Raw genomic sequence first — 24,778 nt, forward strand, 5'->3', positions numbered from 1 at the left:
ACTGACGCGTGTGTGTAGCCTAGCTTATATTTATTTCTACGTCTATGAAAGGGTGTGTGTGCGTGCTGTGTATTGAGTCTCAGGAGTCAGAGTGCTCCCCTATGGGAGTGATCTCAGCAGCCTTCAACCCAGCCTGGCCATCAGTTAGGCAGCAGCAGCACGGTGACTCAGGTAATAATATAGCTCTGACCAGCACACCACAGGGAACTGAGAAAGGACAGAAGGAAAAGCACTCTGAATAGGTTTTGGTTATGAAACCAATCGACACGTGTCACTACAGCTATTTTTATTTTATACCATCCATCTCTCAGACTACCGTTGTTGTTTTTTTCCCAGGAATCAATTATAGAAGCAGACAATGAGCTGGAGCATTGAAATGTGTTCTACAATGGAGTCTTACTTCTTGGTGTTACACACTTTAACAGCCCCATTCAGGTAGTCTTTCAGTCAGGACCTTGTTCTGTCGCCTTGAGCCACTAAGACTCTTTCTGGAGCTCTTTCTGTTGTGAATGTGTAGAGGATAAACCTCTTACTGGGCTGGAACCGAAGCCTTTCAGGGTGCCAGGCCAACCCACAGCAGAAGAGGTTTAAGCCCAGGACAGAGGATGAGGAGAGGATGGAGGACAAAGAGGGACACAGAGAGGGAGCCAGACGGGTAGGACTCTCTGAAGGCCGCCCTATAGATTTAGCTGCATCTCCCCTATAACTATTCCCCAGGCTGTTGCTGTAAGTGAGAATGTATTCTCGGTCAACTCACCTGGTAAAATAAGGGGTGAATAAATATGAAAGATGGAGAAATCCTCTCCGTTTGGACTTTAACCTTCCCTAGAGAGAAACTCTTTGACTTGATGTTTTCTCTCTCTTTCAGTTTCTCTTTCAGTTTATCTCTGTTTATCTTTCTCCCTCTTTTGCTCTCTCTCTTTCTCTCTGAGCTTGTGATAGGGAGACTGTGCGTGAGAGGGAGAGACAATGCATACCAAAGTGCAAGTGTCTTTGTGCTTAAGAAACCTTCTCCTTATCAGTGACAGGCTCATTGATTACTGTCGCGACTGCCTTTCGATTGGTCCCCTGTGATGAATGGGCCCGGGCCTAAGATATCCAGCGAGCACTCATCATTCTTCTTCTGGCAGAGCACAATATCTCTGTTTTCTGTTGCCATGAGAAAATGCAGAATCTTCCCGGAAACATTCCTTCCTTGTCCCCTTATGTCCTCCACTCATAACATTTGGGCCAGATGACAGGCTGAACGGATATGAAGCCGTCCTCCGGGACACACAGGCGCACATGCACACTACGCAGGCACAGGCTCACACATGAGCAAACAGATGAGCGCACGCGCACTCAACCTCCCTAGTCCCCACAAGCGGGTCGGGCAGTGAGGCTGCTGGTTTTCCACTTTGTGATGGCACAGGGAGTGATTCATCTTCCAGGCTGTTGGCCTTGGTGGCCGTTATCATCCAGCTGTAATTGCCTAGTTTTTCACATGGCTGCTCCACTTGGCTCTGCTGTGTGTGCCCGTCTGAGAGAGGATGGGACAGTAGGAGAAATTACCATATTTACTCCACTGCTAATGTTTCTGTGCCCGTCTCTCTGCTCCACAATGCTGTTATGGATGTAGCTAGCCTATTATCAGAGTTAAACCCAGAGGCCCAACATCGTGATACTTCCGGGAACGCTTCACGAAGCAGACTTGACAGACCAGACGGGTTTGGGAAGTCAACGGGAGAAGTGAAAAATTCTTCCTTTTTAGTTGTTCATTTTCTCAATCTAAAGACACAACGTAGATTCGAGCCAATGTCTGATGTAGCTGAATGTGTTATTACTCCATCCTCAGGAATGTGACCAACTGACACGTTTTCATTTTCGCCAAAAATAAGTACATATCGAACGAGTGCCTTTTGATTTGACGGCCTGCACGGTCATGCCCGATGACGTGTTTCTGTGCATGAGCTCAGCTAGCCAACGTCGCCACGACATCGTCTTCAAGCATGACGGGGGATTTCTATTGGAGAAGCAGTTTCTAGTGTACTGTCTGTCTGTTATCGTACTTTTTGAACCATTTTATGCTGTGGTGATCAGCTTATCACATCTAGAATTCTAGATATTTCATGTAATACTCCTAGTCCAGTTATAGTTGGAAATAGGGATGTACCTATGACATTTTTGGCCGATACCGATATCCGATATCTTCCTTGCCATAAAATCCTATACCGAGTGTGTTCATGTTTCCAAGATGTTCTCAAATGCCATTGAAATGGCAGCAGCAGTATGAGAACCAGCACATTCTCGAGCATGCAAAACGTCTTTCCTCAGTACCAAATCCTCGTCGACTCACTGTACTGTCAGACTCCGCATGCTCACAGGGCTGATATCGCTGGTCCAAATGTCAGTCGTGAAGCTAATGAGTGACGCACGCCAATAGCAAGTAGCTCATTGATGTGCTTTCCAACAATACTGTCTAACTCTGGTAGAGCAACATCTGAAAAATAGCGCCTACTTGGTGGAGTGTACCTGGGCCCGAGGTGTTCGACCAGTCGGTGAAAGCCAACATCATCCATGACAGAGAACAGTTGATTGTCAAGAGCAATGAATTCCATTATCTTGGCGTTAATAGATTTTGCCTTTGCGTGTCTCACGGAAATGTTCTTACTCTTTCAAATGACTGCTCGACTTGTTGACTGCTTGATCCACACAGCAGACATTGTGTGCTGGGGTAGGAATGCTGTGTTGCACGTGTAGCGCTGTAATTTCCGTGGCATCATTACGTCATCTACCTATGTTAAATAGGTATGCACGTCTGCTTTGACATTGATTTTGCACATTGGCGTTAAACTAGCCGAATTGGGCATTTTTAGCTAATATCGTCTGATTCCGTAATGCTTATCGATATATTGTGCATCCCTGGTTGGAAAACTAAAGCGTAGACTCCCAGTAACAAACAAACTAAATTAATTTGTCTTGTGTTTTCTTACAACCATTTGTAATATCACCGCTCAGCCTTTGGTGACCAAGTCAGAACACAGTATCTGTTCTTCTCCACTCAAAACACTCACATTAAGGTTTCAACATGTATGCAGAGCTTATGACGGAATCGTTCTTCTAGAACATTCATAGAATCAATGTTGTGTACTCTACCTCCTCAGCATGTCTATGGAAAACAGAGGGGAACACTTTCACCATCTTGTTCCTGCTTCACACACACAGGCCTAGCGTAGTACAACTCATGCAGAGAAATACATGCAGTGTGTCGATCCCATGATGGAAATACTTCTAATGGAAATAAATGTTTATGCTGGCTATATCTAATTTGTTTTGAATAATAATGACACGGCTGACCGAATGAGAATAACCCTTAGTTGAAACAAGACACTTAGAGGCGATCTCACCAACTATCTGAATGCTAGAACCACTAAACGTTTAAGCGGCTAGGCTAGATTGCTTTAGCGGCAGAAGGACCATGTAATGTTTTGTCTTTGAACCCATTCTACTCGGAGGGCGGCTGCTCTGCTTTGTTATTGAACCCATCCTACTCGGAGGGCGGCTGCTCTGCTTTGTTATTGAACCCATCCTACTCGGAGGGCGGCTGCTCTGCTTTGTTATTGAACCCATCCTACTCGGAGGGCGGCTGCTCTGCTTTGTTATTGAACCCATCCTACTCGGAGGGCGGCTGCTCTGCTTTGTTATTGAACCCATCCTACTCGGAGGGCGGCTGCTCTGCTTTGTTATTGAACCCATCCTACTCGGGGGGCGGCTGCTCTGCTTTGTTATTGAACCCATCCTACTCGGAGGGCGGCTGCTCTGCTTTGTTATCGAACCCATCCTATTCGGAGGGCGGCTGCTCTGCTTTGTTATCGAACCAATCCTACTCGGAGGGCAGCTGCTCTGCTTTGTTATCGAACCCATCCTACTCGGAGGGCGGCTGCTCTGCTTTGTTATCGAACCCATGCTACTCGGAGGGCGGCTGCTCTGCTTTTTTATTGAACCCATCCTACTCGCAGGGTGGCTGCTCTGCTTTGTTATTGAACCCATCCAACTCGGAGGGCGGCTGCTCTGCTTTGTTATTGAACCCATCCAACTCGGAGGGTGGCTGCTCTGCTTTGTTATTGAACCCATCCTACTCGGAGGGTGGCTGCTCTGGTTTGTTATTGAACCCATCCTACTCGGCGGGCAGCTGCTCTGCTTTGTTATTGAACCCATCCTTCTCGGAGGGCAGCTGCTCTGCTTTGTTATTGAACCCATCCTACAGCAACCCTCCTCCTGTCAGCCCCCCTTTCTCTTCCCTGCTTCACTTCCCTGGTTAATCAGAGTCCGACATGGGTGGGAATGAGAACAAATAGAGCTAGTCACCTGACAATCTAAAGAAAATGTTGAATGTGGATGGGAAGATTTAGAGACGACCTAGTGAATGGCATTGAAACGGTCTCTCTTTTGTCCCTTCCCTGTGCCTTTAGAGATCCATCTAAAAGCTGAGATATTGTAGAGGTGGGCATCGGTAGTGTGGACACAGACCCACCCCTGCTTCTATGGTAGTCATTATGTCACAATACACCTCAGCTAACCTGTCAGTCAGTCATGCTTGAAATGCTGTCTTCTCACTACTTGTCCCTCATCCTTCAGTTGTGTGTGCGTGCGCATACACACACAGACACTTAGACAGTCAAATCAAATTTTATTGGTCATATACACGTGGTTAGCAGATGGTATTGCGAGTGTAGCGAAATGCTTATGCTTCTAGATCCGACAGTGCAACAATATCTAACGGGTAATGGCTAACAATTCCACAACAAAACCTAATACACACAATCTAGTAAAGGAATGGGATAAGAATGTATAAGTATAAAGTGAGCAGTGACAGAGTGGCTAAGATGTGACGGTAAAGAATAGATGGTGAAGGATACAGTATATACATATGAGATGAGTAATATGAGATATGTGGACATTCTTAAAGTGACTAGTGTACCATTTATTAAAGTGGCCAATGATATCAAGTCTGTAGGTAGGCAGCTGCCTCTCTGTGCTTGTGGTGGCTGTTTAACAATCTGATGGCCTTGAGATAGAAGCTGTTTGTCAGTCTCTCGGTCTCAGCTTTGATGCTCCTGTACTGACCTCACCGTCTGGATGGAAGTGGGGTAAACAGGTAGTGGCTCGGGTAGTTGTTGTCCTTGATGATCTTTTTTGCCTTCCTGTGTGTTGTAGGTGCCCTGGAGGGCAGGTAGTTTTCCCCCGGTGATGCTTTGTGCAGACCGCATCACCCTCTGGAGAGCTTTGCGGTTGTGGGCGGTTCAGTTGCCGTACCAGGCTTGATACAGCCCGACAGGATGCTCTCAATTGTGCACCTGAGTTTTGGTGATGAGCCAAATTTTTTCAGCCTCCTGAGGTCGAAGAGGCACTGTTGCCTGTGCGCGTGGGCCATTTGTTTGTTGGTGATATGTACACAATGAACTTAAAAACATTCCACCTTCTCCACTGCTTGTCCTGTCGATGTGGATAGGGGGGTGCTCCCTTTGCTGTCCCCTGAAGTCCACGATCATCTCTTGTTTTGCTGACATTGAGTGAGAGGTTATTTTCTTGACACCACACTCCGGGGACCCTCACCTCCTCCCTGTAGGCCGTCTCGTCGTTGTTGGTAATCAAGCCCAACACTGTAGTGTCGTCTGCAAACGTTATGATTTGAGTTGGAGGCATGCAAGGCCACGCAGTCATGGGTGAACAGGGAGTACTGGAGGGGGCTGAGAATGCACAATTCTGGGGCCCCAGTGTTGACGATCAGCGGAGTGGATATGTTGTTTCCTACATTCACCACCTGTGGGCGGCCCATCAGGAAGTCCAGGACCCAGTTGCACATGGCGGGGTCGAGACCCAGGGTCTCAAGCTTAATGATGTGTTTGGAGGGTACTATGGTGTTGAATGCTGAGCTGTAATCAATGAACAGCATTCTTACATTGGTATTCCTCTTGTCCAGATGGGATAGGGCAGTGTGATGGCGATTGCGTCGTCTGTGGACTTATTGTGGCTGTAAGCATATTGGAGTGGGTCTAGGGTGACGGGTAGGGTGGAGGTGATATGATCCTTGACTTGTCTCTCAAAGCATAGTCATTTAGTTCAGTTACCTTAGCTTTTTTGGGAACAGGAACAATGGTGGCCATCTTGAGGCATGTGAGGACAGCAGACTGGGATAGAGATTGATTGAATATGTCCATAAACACACCAGCCAGCTGGGCTGTGCATGCTCTGAGGACGCGGCTAGGGATGCCATCTGGGCCGGCAACCTTGCGAGGGTTAACACGTTTAAATGTTTTACTCACGTCGGCCACAGAGAAGGAGAACCCTGTCTTTGGTAGCGGGCCGTGTCGGTTGCACTGTATTGTCCTCAGAACGTGCAAAGAAGTTGTTTAATTTGTCTGGGAGCAAGACGTTGATATCTGCGACAGGGCTGGGTTTCTTGTCTGTAGACCCTGCCACATACTTCTCGTGTCTGAGCCGCTGAATTGCTACTCCACGTTCTCGCGACTCTGCGCTCTCTCTATACTGATGCTTTGCTTGTTTGATTGCCTTACGGAGGGATTAACCACACTGTTTGTATTCAACCATGTTTCCCGTCGCCTTGCCATGATTAAATGCGGTGGGATGTGCTTTAAGTTTTGCGCGAATGCTGCCATCAATCCACGGTTTCTGGTTAGGGAAGGTTTTAATAGTCACAGTGGGTACAACATAGAGGTCGGCCGATTAATCGGAATGGCCAATTTAATTAGGGCCGATTTCAAGTTTTCATAACAATCGGCATTTTTGGACACCGATTATGACCAATTACATTGCACTCCACGAGGAGACTGCGTGGCAGGCTGACTACCTGTTACGCGAGTGCAGCAAGGAGCCAAGGTAAGTTGCTAGCTAGCATTAAACTCATCTTATAAAAAACAATCAATCTTAACATAATCACTAGTTAACTACACATGGTTGATTATATTACTAGTTTATCTAGCTTGTCCTGCGTTGCATATAATCGATGCGGTGCGTGTTAATTTATCATCGAATCAAAGCCTACTTCGCCAAACGGGTGATGATTTATTAAGCGCATTCGCGAAAAAAGCACTTTCGTTGCACCAATGTGTACCTAACCATAAACATGAATGCCTTTCTTAAAATCAATACACAAGTATATATTTTAAAACCTGCATATTTAGTTAATATTGCCTGCTAACATGAATGTCTTTTAACTAGGCAAATTGTGTCACTTCGATTGTGTTCTGTGCAAGCAGCAGTATATACAGCAGTTTGGGCCACCTAGCTCGTTGCGAACTGTGTGAACTGTGTGAAACCATTTCTTTCTTCCTAACAAAGACCGTAATTAATTTGCCAGAATCAAAGCTATGACATAACATTGAAGGTTGTGCAATGTGACAGCAATATTTAGACTTTGGGATGCCGCAGATAAAGACGGAACAGTTAGGTTCCAGATAGGTTACGGATTTGACCATATTAATGACCTAAGACTCGTATTTCTTTGTGTTATTATATTATAATTAAGTCTATGATTTGATATTTGATAGAGCAATCTGACTGAGCGCTGGTAGGAAGCAGCAGGCTCGTAAGCATTCATTCAAACAGCACTTTCCTGCATTTGCCAGCAGCTCTTCGCTGTGCTTCAAGCATTGCGCTGTTTATGACTTCAAGCCTATCAACTCCCGAGATTAGGCTGGCAATACTATAATGCCTATAAGAACATCCAATAGTCAAAGGTATATGAAATACAAATGGTATAGAGAGAAATAGTCCTATAATTCCTATAATAACTACAACCTAAAACTTCTTACCTGGTAATATTGAAGACTCATGTTAAAAGGAACCACCAACTTTCTCATGTTCTGAGCAAGGAACTTAAAACGTTAGCTTTTTTACATGGCACATATTTCACTTTTACTTTCTTCTCCAACACTTTGTTTTTACATTATTTAAACCAAATTTAACATGTTTCATTATTTATTTGAGACTAAATAGATTTTATTGATGTATTATGTTAATAAGTTAAAATAAGTGTTAATTCAGTGTTGTTGTAATTGTTATCATTACAAATATATAAATAAAAATCGTCCGATTTAATTGGTATCGGCTTTTTCTAGGTCCTCCAATAATCTGTATCGGTGTTGAAAAATCATAATCGGTCATCCTCTAGTACAATATCTCCAATACACTTCCTTATAAACTTGCTCATTGAGTCAGCATATACGTCAATGTTATCGTCTGAGGCTACCCGGGAACATATCCCAGTCCATGTGATCGAATCAATCTTGAAGCATGGAATCCGATTGGTCAGACCTAAGCACGGGCGCTTCCTGTTTTAGTTTCTGTCTATAGGAGGGGAGCAACAAGATGGAGTCATGGTCAGATTTGCCAAAAGGACGGTGGGGGAGGGCCTTGTATGCATCGCAGAAGTTAGAATAGCAATGGTCGAGCATGTTACTCGCTTGTGTACTGCAATCGAAATGCTGATAGGTAGCCTTTAGGTAGCCTCAAATGAGCTTTTTTAAGATCAATAAACTCAGCCTCATGATATATGGTTTCCAGCTTGCATAAAGTCCAGTGAAATTCCTTGATGGTCGTCTTGGTATAGCTGTTGGCTATAACCGAGGAGAGTTCTCTTGGGAGAAAATACTTTCGCGTGTGAGGAAGGTGGGAGGTGCAGACAAAGCATCCACTTCGGGAAAGTCGTATTCCTGGTCGTTGTGCTGGTAAGTTGACGTCTCTGATATCCAATAGTTATTCCCGGCTGTATGTAATAACACAAGGTTTTCTGGGCTAACAAAGAAATAATACAGTTTCCGAAGGACTAGAAGCGAAGCTGCCATCTCTATTGGCACCATCTTGTACCCCGAAAGACTCTCACACACACACACACACACACACACACACACACACACACACACACACACACACACACACACACACACACAGACAGACAGACAGACAGACAGTCACACACACAGACAGTCACACACACACCGTAGTATAAGGTGGACTGAAGAGACTCATGGTTTTGTCAGCAGCGGCAGCATCATCAGTGGAGCTGTCTGTTTCAGTAAGGTCACTTAGTCTCTATAGTGCTGTTATTAGACACATGCTCTCCCAGGCTGTGGAGGGAGAAGCACTGACTGCTGTGCTGCTGTCAGAGGGAACATCCACAGCACAGAGCCACTCTGCTCTGTGGTGGGAGATTTGCATGCAAGCCGGCAGAGGTGGATGGTAGCAGTGTCCTGAGCTTTTGCCCTGTCCTCTCGGTCTTCCTGTAGTCAGCATTGTTGTAGAATACACACAGACATGCGCACCAGTGTAGGTACACACACACACTGTCAATTGCACAGACTTCATAGACTATGGTTGCTTTTTGTTGTAAAGTTTCCCTTACCAACTGCATATTAATTAGTCAATGTCGTGATAGTTTTGCCAAAAACTCTTAACGTGCCCAGACCACTTACGTGTTCAAATCAAATGTTATTGGTCACATACACGTTTTTAGCAGATGTTATTGCGGGTGTAGCGAAATGCTTGTGCGTCTAGCGCCGACAGTGCAGTAATATCTAACAGTTTCACAACATAAACCCAAAATGCACGTAAATCTAAGTAAGGAATGGATTAAGAATGTATATACAGATACGTCAGAGCGGCATTGGACTAAGATACAGTGGCATAGTATAGAGTACAGTATGTACATATGAGATGGGTGATGCAATATTTACACACAATTCAAATGACTAAGATACTGTAGAATGTTATAGAGTACAGTTTACACATATGAGCTGAGTAATGCAAGATACGGAGACATTATTAAAGTGGCCTGTGATTCCTAATCTGTGTCTGTAGGCAGCAGCCTCTGATGGGCTGGAGATGGCTGTGACCTGTTGCGACGAGCAATCCCGTATCCGGGATCCTATTTATAGCCTCAAGCTCATTACCATAACGTTAACTATTCATGAAAGTCGCAAATGAAATTAAATAAATATATTTGCTCTTAAGCTTAGCCTTTTGTAAACAACACTGTCATCTCAGATTTTCAAAATATGCTTTTGAACCATAGCTAAACAAGCATTTGTGTAAGAGTATTGATAGCCTAGCATAGCATTAAGCCTAGCATTCAGCATGCAACATTTTCACAAAAACAAGAAAAGCATTCAAATAAAATCATTTACCTTTGAAGAACTTCAGATGTTTTCAATGAGGAGACGCTCAGTTAGATAGCAAATGTTCAGTTTTTCCAAAAAGATTATTTGTGTAGGACAAATCGCTCCGTTTTGTTCATCACGTTTGGCTACGAAAAAAACCTGTATCCTGGAGTGTAATTATCGCCGCAAGCTCATTAGCATAACGTAACGTTAACTATTCATGAAAATCGCAAATGAAGTGAAATAAATATATTAGCTCTCAAGCTTTGCCTTTTGTTAACAACACTGTCATCTCAGATTTTCAAAATATGATTTTGAACCATAGCTAAACAAGCATTTGTGTAAGAGTATTGATAGCTAGCATACCATTAAGCCTAGCATTCAGCATGCAACATTTTCACAAAAACAAGAAAAGCATTCAAATAAAATAATTTACCTTTGAAGAACTTCGGATGTTTTCAATGAGGAGACTCTCAGTTAGATAGCAAATGTTCAGTTTTTCCAAAAATATTATTTGTGTAGGACAAATCGCTCCGTTTTGTTCATCACGTTTGGGTAAGAAAAAAAACTGAAAATTAAGTCATTACAATAATATCGACAGAAACATGGCAAACGTTGTTTAGAATCAATCCTCAAGGTGTTTTTCACATATCTATCGATGATAAATCATTCGTGGCAGTTTGGTTTCTCCTCTGAAGAAAATGGAACGCGCATGGACCTGGAGATTACGCAATAATTTTGACGGAGGACACCGGGCGGACACCTGGTAAATGTAGTCTCTTATGGTCAATCTTCCAATGATGATATGCCTACAAATACGTCACAATGCTGCAGACACCTTGGGGAAACGACAGAAAGTGCAGGCTCATTCCTGGCGCATTCACAGCCATATAAGGAGACATTGGAACACAGGGCATTCAAAATCTGGACCATTTCCTGTATGAAATTTCATCTTGGTTTCGCCTGTAGCATTAGTTCTGGGGCACTCACAGATAATATCTTTGCAGTTTTGGAAACGTCAGAGTTTTTTCTTTCCAAAGCTGTCAATTACATGCATAGTCGAGCAACTTTTCGTGACAAAATATCTTGTTTAAAACGGGAACGGTTTTTATCCAAAAATTAAAAGAGCGCCCCCTATCTCGAAGAAGTTTTAACAGTCAATGGTGTAGTATGGAATACAATACCGTATATACATATGAAATGGGTGATGCAATATGTAAGCACAATTTAAAAGTGACTAAAGATACTGTAGAATGGTGTGGAGTGCAGTTTGTACAAATGAGATGAGTAATGCTAGATACACAACATTATTAAAGTGGCTAGTGATCCATTTCTAAAAGTGGCCAGTGATTCCTAATCTTTGTCTATAGGCAGCCGCCTCTGATGTGCTAGTGATGACTGTTTAACATTCTGATGGCCTTGAGATAGAAGCTGTTTTTCATTCTCTCGGTCCCAACTTTGATCCGCCTGTACTGACCTCGCCTTCTGGATGATAGTGGGCTGAACAGGCTGTGTCTCAGGTGGTTTTTTATTTTTTTTATTTTTTTTATTTCACCTTTATTTAACCAGGTAGGCTAGTTGAGAACAAGTTCTCATTTGCAACTGCTACCTGGCCAAGATAAAGCATAGCAGTGTGAACAGACAACACAGAGTTACACATGGAGTAAACAATTAACAAGTCAATAACACAGTAGAAAGGGAGGGAGGGAGTCTATATACATTGTGTGCAAAAGGCATGAGGAGGTAGGCGAATAATTACAATTTTGCAGATTAACACGAGTGATAAATGATCAGATGGTCATGTACAGGTAGAGATATTGGTGTGCAAAAGAGCAGAAAAGTAAATAAATAAAAACAGTATGGGGATGAGGTAGGTAAAAATGGGTGGGCTATTTACCGATAGACTATGTACAGCTGCAGCGATCGGTTAGCTGCTCAGATAGCAGATGTTTGAAGTTGGTGAGGGAGATAAAAGTCTCCAACTTCAGCGATTTTTGCAATTCGTTCCAGTCACAGGCAGCAGAGAACTGGAACGAAAGGCGGCCAAATGAGGTGTTGGCTTTAGGGATGATCAGTGAGATACACCTGCTGGAGCTCGTGCTACGGGTGGGTGTTGCCATCGTGACCAGTGAACTGAGATAAGGCGGAGCTTTACCTAGCATGGACTTGTAGATGACCTGGAGCCAGTGGGTCTGGCGACGAATATGTAGCGAGGGCCAGCCGACTAGAGCATACAGGTCGCAGTGGTGGGTGGTATAAGGTGCTTTAGTGACAAAACTGATGGCACTGTGATAAACTGCATCCAGTTTGCTGAGTAGAGTGTTGGAAGCAATTTTGTAGATGACATCGCCGAAGTCGAGGATCGGTAGGATCGTCAGTTTTACTAGGGTAAGTTTGGCGGCGTGAGTGAAGGAGGCTTTGTTGCGGAATAGAAAGCCGACTCTAGATTTGATTTTCGATTGGAGATGTTTGATGAGTCTGGAAGGAGAGTTTACAGTCTAGCCAGACACCTAGGTACTTATAGATGTCCACATATTCAAGGTCGGAACCATCCAGGGTGGTGATGCTAGTCAGGCGTGCGGGTGCAGGCAGCGAACGGTTGAAAAGCATGCATTTGGTTTTACTAGCGTTTAAGAGCAGTTGGAGGCCACGGAAGGAGTGTTGTAGTATGGCCTTGAAGCTCGTTTGGAGGTTAGATAGCAAAGTGTCCAAGGACGGGCCGGAAGTATATAGAATGGTGTCGTCTGCGTAGATCAGGGAATCGCCCGCAGCAAGAGCAACATCATTGATATATACAGAGAAAAGAGTCGACCTGAGAATTGAACCCTGTGGCACCCCCATAGAGACTGCCAGAGGACCGGACAGCATGCCCTCCCATTTGACACACTGAACTCTGTCTGCAAAGTAGTTGGTGAACCAGGCAAGGCAGTCATCAGAAAAACCGAGGCTACTGAGTCTGCCGATAAGAATATGGTGATTGACAGAGTCGAAAGCCTTGGCAAGGTCGATGAAGACGGCTGCACAGTACTGTCTTTTATCGATGGCGGTTATGATATCGTTTAGTACCTTGAGCGTGGCTGAGGTGCACCCGTGATCGGCTCGGAAACCAGATTGCACAGCGGAGAAGGTACGGTGGGATTCGAGATGGTCAGTGACCTGTTTGTTGACTTGGCTTTCAAGACCTTAGATAGGCAGGGCAGGATGGATATAGGTCTGTAACAGTTTGGGTCCAGGGTGTCTCCCCCTTTGTAGAGGGGGATGACTGCGGCAGCTTTCCAATCCTTGGGGATCTCAGACGAAATGAGAGGTTGAGCAAGCTGGTAATAGGGCTTGCGACAATGGCGGCGGATAGTTTCAGAAATAGAGGGTCCGGATTGTCAAGCCCAGCTGATTTGTACGGTCCAGGTTTTGCAGCTCTTTCAGAACATCTGCTATCTGGATTTGGGTAAAGGAGAACCTGGAGAGGTTTGGGCGAGTAGCTGGGGGGCTGTTGGCCGAGGTTGGAGTAGCCAGGCGGAAGGCATGGCCAGCCATTGAGATATGCTTGTTGAAGTTTTCGATAATCATGGATTTATCGGTGGTGACCGTGTTACCTCTAGCCTCAGTGCAGTGGGCAGCTGGGAGGAGGTGCTCTTGTTCGCCATGGACTTCACAGTGTCCCAGAACTTTTTGGAGTTGGAGCTACAGGATGCAAATGTCTGCCTGAAGAAGCTCGCCTTAGCTTTCCTGACTGACTGCGTGTATTGGTTCCTGACTTCCCTGAACAGTTACATATCGCGGGGACTATTCGATGCTATTGCAGTCCGCCACAGGATGTTTTTGTGCTGGTCGAGGGCAGTCAGGTCTGGAGTGAACCAAGGGCTATATCTGTTCTTAGTTCTGCATTTTTGAACGGAGCATGCTAATCTAAAATGGTGAGGAAGTTACTTTTAAAGAATGACCAGGCATCCTCAACTGACGGGATGAGGTCAATGTCCTTCCAGGATACCCGGGCCAGGTCGATTAGAAAGGCCTGCTCACAGAAGTGTTTTAGGGAGCGTTTGACAGTGATGAGGGGTGGTCGTTTGACTGCGGCTCCGTAGCGGATACAGGCAATGAGGCAGTGATCGCTGAGATCCTGGTTGAAGACAGCGGAGGTGTATTTGGAGGGCCAGTTGGTCAGGATGACGTCTATGAGGGTGCCCTTGTTTACAGATTTAGGGTTGTACCTGGTGGGTTCCTTGATGATTTGTGTGAGATTGAGGGCATCTAGCTTAGATTGTAGGACTGCCGGGGTGTTAAGCATATCCCAGTTTAGGTCACCTAACAGAACAAACTCTGAAGCTAGATGGGGGCGATCAATTCACAAATGGTGTCCAGGGCAAAGCTGGGAGCTGAGGGGGTCGGTAGCAGGCGGCAACAGTGAGAGACTTATTTCTGGAGAGAGCAATTTTCAAAATTAGTAGTTCGAACTGTTTGGGTATGGACCTGGAAAGTATGACATTACTTTGCAGGCTATCTCTGCAGTAGACTGCAACTCCTCCCCCTTTGGCAGTTCTATCTTGACGGAGAATGTTATAGTTGGGTATGGAAATCTCAGAATTTTTGGTGGCCTTCCTGAGCCAGGATTCAGACACGGCAAGGACATCAGGGTTAGCAGAGTGTGCTAAAGCAGTGAGTAAAACAACCTTAGGGAAGAGGCTTCTGATGTTGACATGCATGAAACCAAGGCTTTTTCGATCACAGAAGTCAACAAATGAGGGTGCCTGGGGACATGCAGGGCCTGGGTTTACCTCCACATCACCCGCGGAACAGAGGAGGAGTAGTATGAGGGTGCGGCTAAAGGCTATCAAAACTGGTCGCCTAGAGCGTTGGGGACAGAGAATAAAAGGAGCAGATTTCTGGGCATGGTAGTATATATTCAGGGCATAATGCGCAGACGGGTATGGTGGGGTGCGGGTACAGCGGAGGTAAGCCCAGGCACTGGGTGATGATGAGAGAGGTTGTATCTCTGGACATGCTGGTTGTAATGGGTGAGGTCACCGCATGTGTGGGAGGTGGGACAAATCAAATCAAATCAAACAAGGACCAGTTGCATTGGTGGGATTTGGAGGATGGAGGCAACAGGGGAAAGAGCCTCAAATCCATGAAGTCCCTACCACCAGGTGGCTGATGAGATATGTTGACACGACTGCCGTATTGCATCTCCATCCCAAAGCCCTTGCTTGGAAGTGTACTTTGCCAGACTGCCAAGAACCTTGCCCTCATCAAGGCCAAGGTGGCGGGACACTGTAGTGATGACTCCATTGGCCTTGTTGATCTTTGCAAATGATTAAATCCATACAATAGAGTATATATTTTTTTCAATTTAGTTTTGAATTTAACTTTAATTAAATTAGTTGACTCTTCATATGGGATGATTTCACTGAACAACAAAAGGGAATAGGATGCTCTCGCCAGCATACTTGGGGTCCAACATGTATGTTGCGGCTTCAGGCAGAAGTCTTCACGCCTTTTGATGTATTTCAGAACTGCAGTTTCCTCTGCTTGGAGCAACAGTGAAATGGGCAAGGCAATACGGATTTCTTCTCTTACATCTGCAAGCAGAGTCTGAACATCAGGCAGGATGGCATTGTCTCCCTCAATCCATGCAATGGCTACTGCTATAGGTTTCAGGAGTTTCAGGCTGCTTACGACTCTCTCCCAAAATGCATCATCCAGGAGGATCCTCTTGATGGGGCTGTCCATATCGGCAGACTGTGATATGGCCATTTCTTGGAGAGACTCCTTCCCCTCCAGGAGACTGTCAAACATGATGACGACACCACCCCAACGGGTGTTGCTGGGCAGCTTCAATGTGGTTCTCTTATTCTTCTCACTTTGCTTGGTGAGGTAGATTGCTGCTATAACTTGATAACCTTTCACAAACCTAACCGTTTCCTTGGCTCTCTTGTATTTATCCATTGTTTTCAGTGCCATGCCGTCCTTGAGGAGCAGATTCAATGCATGAGCATCACAGCCAATGGGTGTGATGTGAGGGTAGACCAAGCAGCCTTCATGTTTGCAGCATTGTCTGTCACCAGTGCAAATACCTTCTGTGGTCCAAGGTCATTGATGACTGCCTTCAGCTCATCTGCAATGTAGAGACGTGTGTGTCTGTTGTCTCTTGTGTCTGTGCTCTTTTAGAATACTGGTTGGGGTGTGGAGATTAGTTAATTCCTTGCCCACAAACATTTGACCAAACATCAGAGATGATTGCAATACTGTCAGCTTTCTCTGATTTGCTTGACCTTCACTTGAACTCTGTTGAACTCTGCATCCAGCAAATGAGTAGATAAAGCATGTCTGGTTGGAGGGGTGTATGCTGGGCGAAGAGCATTCAGAAATCCCTTCCAATACACATTGCCTGTGAGCGTCAGAGGTTAACCAGTTGCATACACATCTCGAGCAAGACATTAATCAGCATTTCTCTGACTATGTTCCTCCATTGAGTCAAAGAAACTTCTGATTCCAGGAGCACTATGAGCTGTTGCCATCGAAAAGGTGTCTGATTCATAACTTTCACCTCGAATAGAAGTAGAGGGACTTTTGACAGAGGTTGCTTGTTGTGAGCTCCGAGGGAACTTTATGCACTTGGCCAGATGATTCTACATCTTTATTGCCTTCTTCACATATGATTTGGCATAGTATTTGCAAATGTACACAGGTTTTTCCATCTACATTAGCTGCAGTGAAATGTCTCCACACATCAGATAGTGCCCGTGGAATTTTCCTGTAAAGACTAGAAAGGGTTAAAAAAATAAAAAATACATTTACAAATAAATTAACTCAGCACTTCAGGGCCCTGTCTTTCAAAGATAATTCAGAAAAATCCAAATAACTTCACAGATCTTCATTGTAAAGGGTTTAAACACTGTTTCCCATGCTTGTTCAATGAACCGTAAACAATTAATGAACATGCACCTGTGGAACGGTCGTTAAGACACTAACAGCTTACAGACGGTAGGCAATTAAGGTCACAGTTATGTAAACTTAGGACACTAAAAGAGGCCTTTATACTGACTCTGAAAAACACCAAAATAAAGATGCCCAGGATCTGTGCTCATCTGTGTGAACGTGCCTTAGGCATGCTGCAAGGAGGCATGAGGACTGCAGATGTGGCTAGGGCAATAAATTGCAATGTCCGTACTGTGAGACGCCTAAGATGGCGCTACAGGGAGACGGGACGGACAGCGGATCGTCCTCACAGTGGCAGACCATGTCTAACACCTGCACAGGATCGGTATATCCGAACATCACACCTGCAGGACAGGTACAGGATGGCAACAACAACTGCTCGAGTTACACCAGGAACTACCTGATGAGCAGCACAGCCAATGGGTGTGATGTGAGGGTAGGCCTCCTCCACTTTAGACCAAGCAGCCTTCACATTCGCAGCATTATCTGTCACCAGTGCAAATACCTTCTGTGGTCCAAGGTCATTGATGACTGCCTTCCGACTGTCCGCAATAGGCTGAGAGAGGCGGTGGGCTTGTAGGCCTGTTGTAAGGCAGGTCCTCACCAGACATCACCGGCAACAACGTCGCCTATGGACACAAACCCACCGTCACTGGACCAGACATGACTGGCAAAAAGTGCTCTTCACTGACGAGTCGTGGTTTTGCCTCACCAAGGGTGATGGTTAGATTCATGTTTATCGTCGAAGGAATAAGTGTTACACTGAGGACTGTACTCTGGAGCGGGATCGAGGTGGAGGGTCTGTCATGGTCTGGGGCGGTGTGTCACAGCTTCATCGGACTGAGCTTGTTGTCATTGCAGGCAATCTCACCACTGTGCATTACAGGGAAGACATCCTCCTCCCTCATGTGGTACCCTTCCAGCAGGCTCCTCCTGACATGACCCTCCAGCGTGACAATGCCACCAGCCATACTGCTCGTTCTGTGAGTGATTTCCTGCAAGACAGGAATGTCAGTGTTCTACCATGGCCAGCGAAGAGCCTGGATCTCAATCCCAGTGAGCACATCTGGGACCTGTTGGATCAGAGGGTGAGGACTAGGGCCATTACCCCCAGAAATGTCAGGGAACTTTCAGGTTTCTTGGTGGAAGAGTGGGGCATCATCTCACAGCAAGAACTGGCAAATCTGGTGCAGTCCATGAGGAGGAGATGCACAGCAGTACTTAATGCAGCTGGTGGCCTCACCAGATACTGACTGTTACTTTTGATTTTGACCCCCCCCTCCCCATTGTTCAGGGGCACAATGTTTCATTTCTGTTAGTCACATGTCTGTGGAACTTGTTCAATTCGTCTCAATTGTTGAGTCTTATGTTCATACACATTTTTACACATGTTAAGTTTGCTGAAAAGAAACGCAGTTGACAGTGAGAGGATGTTTCTTTTTTTGTTGAGTTCAGTTAAGCAGTTAGATTAAACAACTCCTTTGTAAGAATTTTTTACAAATTTGACATGTATTGAAACAGGTGAATTAACACTCCTCAGTTAGCAGTCTCAAGCAAGCTAAAACCCACATGGAAGCAAAAACTAACTAGCAGAAATTGTTAAGTTAGAAATTATTTAAACACACTTTGCTGTAGGCCACTATTTACTAGTTAACCTCTTGAAGCTAGGGGGCACTATTTTATGTTTGGAAAAATAACGTGGCCTATTTCCCAGGACCAGATGCTAGAATATGCATATAATTGACAGATTAGGATAGAAAACACTCTAAAGTTCCCAAAACTGTCAAAATATTGTCTGTGAGTACAACAGACCTGATATTGCAGGTGAAACAGAAAAATCAAACCAGGAAGTGGCTTCTATTTTGAAAACTCCATGTTCCATAGCCTCCCGATGCTCCATTTAAAGGGATATCAACCAGATTCCTTTTCCTATCGCTTCCTCAAGGTGTCAACAGTCTTCAGACATAGTTTCAGGCTTTTATTTTGAAAAAATGAACCAGAATGATAACATCGCGTCAAGTGGTCACATGAGTTTTGCTCACGCAACAGAATTTGGACAGCTATTGTTTTTCCCTCCTACTGTGAAAGACATTTGCGGTTGATATATTATTGATTATATATTTTAAAAACAACCTGGGGATTGATTATAAAACAACGTTTGGCATGTTTCTGTGGACATTACGGATATTATTTGGAATTTGTCTGCGTTGTCGTGACCGCTCTTTCCTGTGGATTTCTGAACATAATGCGCCAAACAAACTGAGGTATTTTGGATATAAAAATAATCTTTATGGAACAAAAGGAACATTTGTTGTGTAACTGGGAGTCTCGTGAGTAAAAACATCCGAAGATCATCAAAGGTAAACGATTAATTTGATTGCTTTTCTGATTTTCGTGACCAAGCTACTTGATGCTAAGTGTACTTAATGTTTTGTCATGCGATCGATAAACTTACACAAACGCTTGGATTGCATAATTTCAAAATCTGAGACGACAGGTGGATTAACAAAAGGCTAAGCTGTGTTTTGCAATATTGCACTTGTGATTTCATGAATATGAATATTTTTAGTAATATTATTTGACTGAGGCGCTATGCTGTTCAGCGGTTGCTGATGACAATTATCCCGCTTAAGGGATGGGCAGCGTCAAGAAGTTAACAAAAAAATAATGTATGTCATATAAAATATATTCAACCCACCCAGTATTGTAATCAAACCTTACCAGAAAGTATGTAGTCCTTAGCTCAGACAGTGTAGTAGTGTGGGCTCAATAGCATCTCATAAGTGTGCAAGATCTTGAGTCAGCTGTGCATGTGATGGAGGAGTGCAGGGTGTTGCAATTCAATTGAATTTTAGATAGTTTAACCAAAATATGCCACAAGACCAAGAAATGCCTTGTGTGTATCCCACAAATAAAGGTTCACTGTTATAAGCTAACTTTTTTGATGAAGTTAAGCAAAATTCCTGGGCTTAACTTACCATGGAAAATTACTGGGAAGTTTCCAACCCCCCAGGCTACACCAGGGGTCAGCAACCTTTTCCTGTTGGAGTGCCAATTTATCTTTGACCATTTCTACTGATCTGCGTGCCAATTATGATTTTTGTGGAACAGTCAAAATCTTTGTGGTTATTCAAAATTCTAAAAGTAACTTCTATTACCATTGCCAACTATGTAAAAATTGCTAACATAAAGCCAACAAATAAAAACATTGCAACTTGCAGGTAGAAAACATCCAGATTTAAAAAATGAATATCCTATTAATCACATTGGTTATGCATGGCATGTCTGCAAGGAACTTGAAATATTGTGTCAACTTGGTCTGGCCTGAAGCTCACCCTAGGAAACTTGCCCCACTGTATAAAACATTCTGGGCCCTCAGAGTTTCCCGTGCCAGTGAGCTCCAGATAGACAGAGCTGTAGGCTATTTGTGCAAGGGATAAGAAGTAATCAACCGGATCAGAACATACACATTTTTCTCTCTTTCACACCGAGTGATTGAAAGAGAGATGGATTTTTTTGTTTGTTGTTTGTTGTCTTTCTCAATAGATGTAAAAACAGACTTTTGTTTACTTGCTTTTTGAGGTGAAGGAAAAATGACTCATGTTCCACAGTGGTGGTGAGTTAAGACGATCAGAAATACTATCAGATCCCCAAATGGGCACATTTATCATTTATAGGCCTACATTTGCACGCAGGCCAGGCAGCCTAGGCCTACTGCTATGCATAATCTGGTGCGGGTCCTTACTCAACATTTACCGGAGCGCTACAAATAAAATACGTTGAATGAATTGACAACTCATAATTGGAATGAGATAAACCAAAACTTGTTCCTCATAAGCGTAGCCTAGGTTGTGTGGTCCTTAAACAACGTATCCACTCCAGACAATGAGAACGGTAAAAGACTGAAATAATACTTTTTTGAATGCATTAACAGAAATGACCTTAACCAAACATTGTAGATTTGAAATGATGGGAATTAACAGTAAATGTACTACTGGTGATACTGGTATGCCCTCCCACGGCCTACAATCGATTAGTCCACTGAGACATGCATGAATCAGACCGGTGTCTCGTGGCATAAAAAATATATATATATATATATATATAATTGCTGCTCGACTTTAAAAAAATATATATTGGTCGACCAACAGCCTATCGACCAAACAATCGACCAGTCAGTCGACTGGGGTCAGCCCTAGACGTCGTGCTAATTTCTGCCTTGCCATCTGCTGTTTTTATATCCTCTCCTCCCTGTCGATAATGTCATATCTGTTAGAATGATCCAATCTGAGTCAGAGTACAGGCAGTCAGGCACACCACAGCAGAGACAGAGGAAACCAACCACTGCTCTGGCAAAGATGGATGGGAGCACCGCATGCATGCCTCAGATGAGATTTACTTCTGTTTGATATTGACTGAGGCAACCGTACCCCGAATATACATACACACAGCCTACTCCCCCACAGAAACACAATGTAATTCATGGCATCCATTAACTGCCCTCTGGGGTCCGGCCATTCCAGTCAGTCTATCACTATGTCCCCGTCAGCTGCCAATCAAATATTAGGGAGGGTTACTGAGTGCAGGGGCATCAACACTAAGAACACAGGGCGAGGAAAGATGGTGTGTGTGCTCTCCTCTGCCTTGCTTTATCTCAGGAGAGGAGGGGGTGTTGTTTGTTTGATCTTGCTGCCCATATGTCTCTGAGTTAATAAATGTATTATGTCCATAGAGACCTAAAAGCCTGCCTAGACATGTCCCCTCTCTTTGTATGGGAGTCCATCCCAGCCAGCCCCCAGAGCCCCCCGGATGTATTCTGTGTGTTCTGATCTTAACACCAGGCAGCCTCCCTCCCTGTCTCCACATCCCCGGCTGTTGGAATGGAAACAAAGGACTCCTCCAATTAAGCCACTGTGTCTGACTCTGCGTGTATTCTTTTTGTGTTCCAGAATGCTTTCTCTCTCTCCCTCCATCTCTGTGGCACCCCTCAGGCATGTCCTGTCAAATCCACGCATGTTGTCGCAGGACCCTAAACCACTCCTCTTTCATCATGTTATTCATTCTTCCTCCTCGTTCCCCATCTCCCCCTCAGTCTCCTCAGGTCCTGGCAGAGAAAGCGCACACACGGGGGATGGGTGGAGAGCAAATCAAGGGGGGTCGGAAGTAGGGAGAGGGGGATGGAATTTGTTGCGACTGTAGTGGCGGGGGCGGGGGCAGGGATGAGAGGGAGAAGGGAGGATGAGGGTGGGACCACTTCTCTTCATGATATCTATTTCCCTTCTGTTATCACTGCAACCCCTCCTGTGCTAACAGAAAAACAGGAGGAGAGAGAGAGATGGGCAGAGTTGGTTGGATGTGTGTGTATGTGTGTGTGAGTGAGTGAGAGAAAGAAAGAAAGCTGTTTCATTTGAAGATTGAAACAAGCCGTCTCCTAGAGGATGATAATGCTGTGTGCACAGGCTGCCCAACGTCACGTCAACATCAGCCAAAGGGGTGTGCACTGAGCTACGCCACCCAAGCCAAGAGAGAGATGTGCGAGAGAGGGGAGGGGGAGAGAGAAAACCGAGAGAGAGCCGTAAGGAGAGAGAAATAGGCAGGCATTGAGGAAGGTTCTCTGTCTAATGTGTGGGTGCTCTGCTGCACCGTGTGTGTGTTTCTCCCACACAGTGTCTGTGTGTGTTTCTCTCTTTTCTCTCTGTGCCGTAGCTGCCTCTCTCTCGACTGTGACACTGGCTCTGTGCTGCTGCTGTGCGTCTCTCTCCCTGCCCGTCTCTGACACTATGATTTTCTGCAACCATTTAGGTGAATACAAGAAAGACGAACTCCTGGAGGCGGCTAGGTGAGTACAAGCTCCCCTCTCATCATCTCTCCATCTCTCTCCTCCTTTTAATCTCGATCTCCCCTCTTCCCCTCCAGCATTAGCAGACAGGTGTTGTGAAAGGGTTGAGCGTGTGGTTTGGGAGTGCTGGTGCACGGTGAGGGTTGTTATTGTGAAGGGATACCCACGTGGACTGTGTGTGGCCCTTTCTCATTTGGGCAGAAGTCCGTCCTCGCTCTCCTCCGTCCTTTCACTTCCGTGCCCCGGAAACCGATGTGGTCGAGGAATGTGTCAATTAGTTAGTAGGCAAATGGAAAATCTCCCCCCTTCCTCCTTTTGGCGAGGAAGCACAAATGTTTCCTACCACAGAAGAGTTTTGATATCTGCCACACCACCTTATGTATCAGCTGTCGTATTGTCAGAGGAGAAAAGCATACACACATTTAAAGACCAGAAAGCTACGTATCCGTTTAGCTATAAACGGTCTTGCACAACTAACTGAACTCATTTAGTTTTAGCACTTTACACATATATTTTGGGATCCACCCCTGTAAACGTCATTGGCCTGATGACGCGCGAGTGGAGAAGGAGCTTCTCATTTCACTCAAGAGCATTTTCGTCCATGTTCCCACTCCTCCATTACCTTTGACCTTTTTCAGAAGGAGGCGAGAGAGGACAGAGAACGCAGGAGTTGAGCAAATCCAATTGAGGAAGGCCCCTGTCTGTGTGGAGTGTTAGTTGTTACTTCTGCTTGGTGTGGGTGGCAGGACAGCGACGTGTCATTCAATCAACACAGAACACACTATGTTAAGACACACTGACCGGAGTCCGGACTGTGTTCCTTGGTAAGGTGCTAGCTCACCGACCAGAGACCCAGAGCAGAACCAGAATGGATCATGTAAGGTTGCTCCATTTGATTTGAATCACTTTCCGACTGCAAAACCTTCCAAACATGTTTGCCGTGGTAAAGTGGTCAGAAAGTGACTTTTTAGACCTGAATGCAAAAACATTCATGTGATAGAGGCCTTCAAAGTTGAGCCATTTTGCATACCCCACCCTACCATGAGACATCCGTTTCTGAGTCTGGTTACTCAAATGAACTTATCCTCTGCTGCAGAGGTATCTCTGGGTCTTCCTTTCCTGTGGTGGTCTTCATAGGGCCAGTTTCGTTATAGCACTTGAAGGTTTTTGTGACTGCACTTGAAGAAACGTTAAAAGTTCTTGACATTTCTTGGATTGACTGACCTTCATGTCTTAAATTCCTGATGGACTGTCATTTCTCTTTGCTTATTTGAGCTGTTCTTGCCATAATATGGACTTGGTTTTGACCAAATAAGGCTATCTTGTGTATACCCACCCCTTCCTTGTCATAACACAACTGATTGTCTCAAACGCAACAGTCCATATTATGGCAAGAACAGCTCAAATAAGCAAAGTGAAATGACAGTCCGTCATTACATTAAGACATGAATGGTTAGTCAATCCAGAAAATGTCAAGAACTTTTAAAGTGTCTTCAAGTGCAGTCACAAAAACCATCAAGCACTATGATGAAACTGGCTCTCATGAGGACCACCACAGGAAAGGAAGTCCCAGAGTTACCTCTGCTGCAGAGGATAAGTTCATTGAAGTTACCAGCCTCAGGAATTGTAGCCCAAATAAATGCTTCACAGAGTTCAAGGAACAAGACACATCTCAACATCAACTGTTCAGTCGAGACTGCGTGAATCAGTCCTTTATGGTCGAATTGCTGCAAAGAAACCACTTCTTAAGGACACCAATAAGAAGAAGAGACTTGCTTGGGCCAAGAAACACGAGCAATGGACATTAGACCAGTGAAAATCTGTCCTTTGGTCTGATGAGTCCAAA

General features: G+C 44.8%; 1 protein-coding gene across 1 annotated transcript in view; it reads left to right on the forward strand.

Annotated features, from left to right (window-relative positions):
* LOC112219563 (poly [ADP-ribose] polymerase tankyrase-1) overlaps positions 1–24,778 on the forward strand; it is a 118,103-nt gene that overhangs the window by 41,899 nt on the left and 51,426 nt on the right. The window contains exon 4 of the mRNA XM_042302182.1: positions 22,896–22,932. Coding sequence (XP_042158116.1) covers positions 22,896–22,932 — 37 coding nt within the window. The remainder of the gene's footprint in view (positions 1–22,895; positions 22,933–24,778) is intronic.

Source organism: Oncorhynchus tshawytscha, linkage group LG20 (assembly GCF_018296145.1).
Source record: "Oncorhynchus tshawytscha isolate Ot180627B linkage group LG20, Otsh_v2.0, whole genome shotgun sequence".
Lineage (NCBI taxonomy): Eukaryota > Metazoa > Chordata > Actinopteri > Salmoniformes > Salmonidae > Oncorhynchus > Oncorhynchus tshawytscha.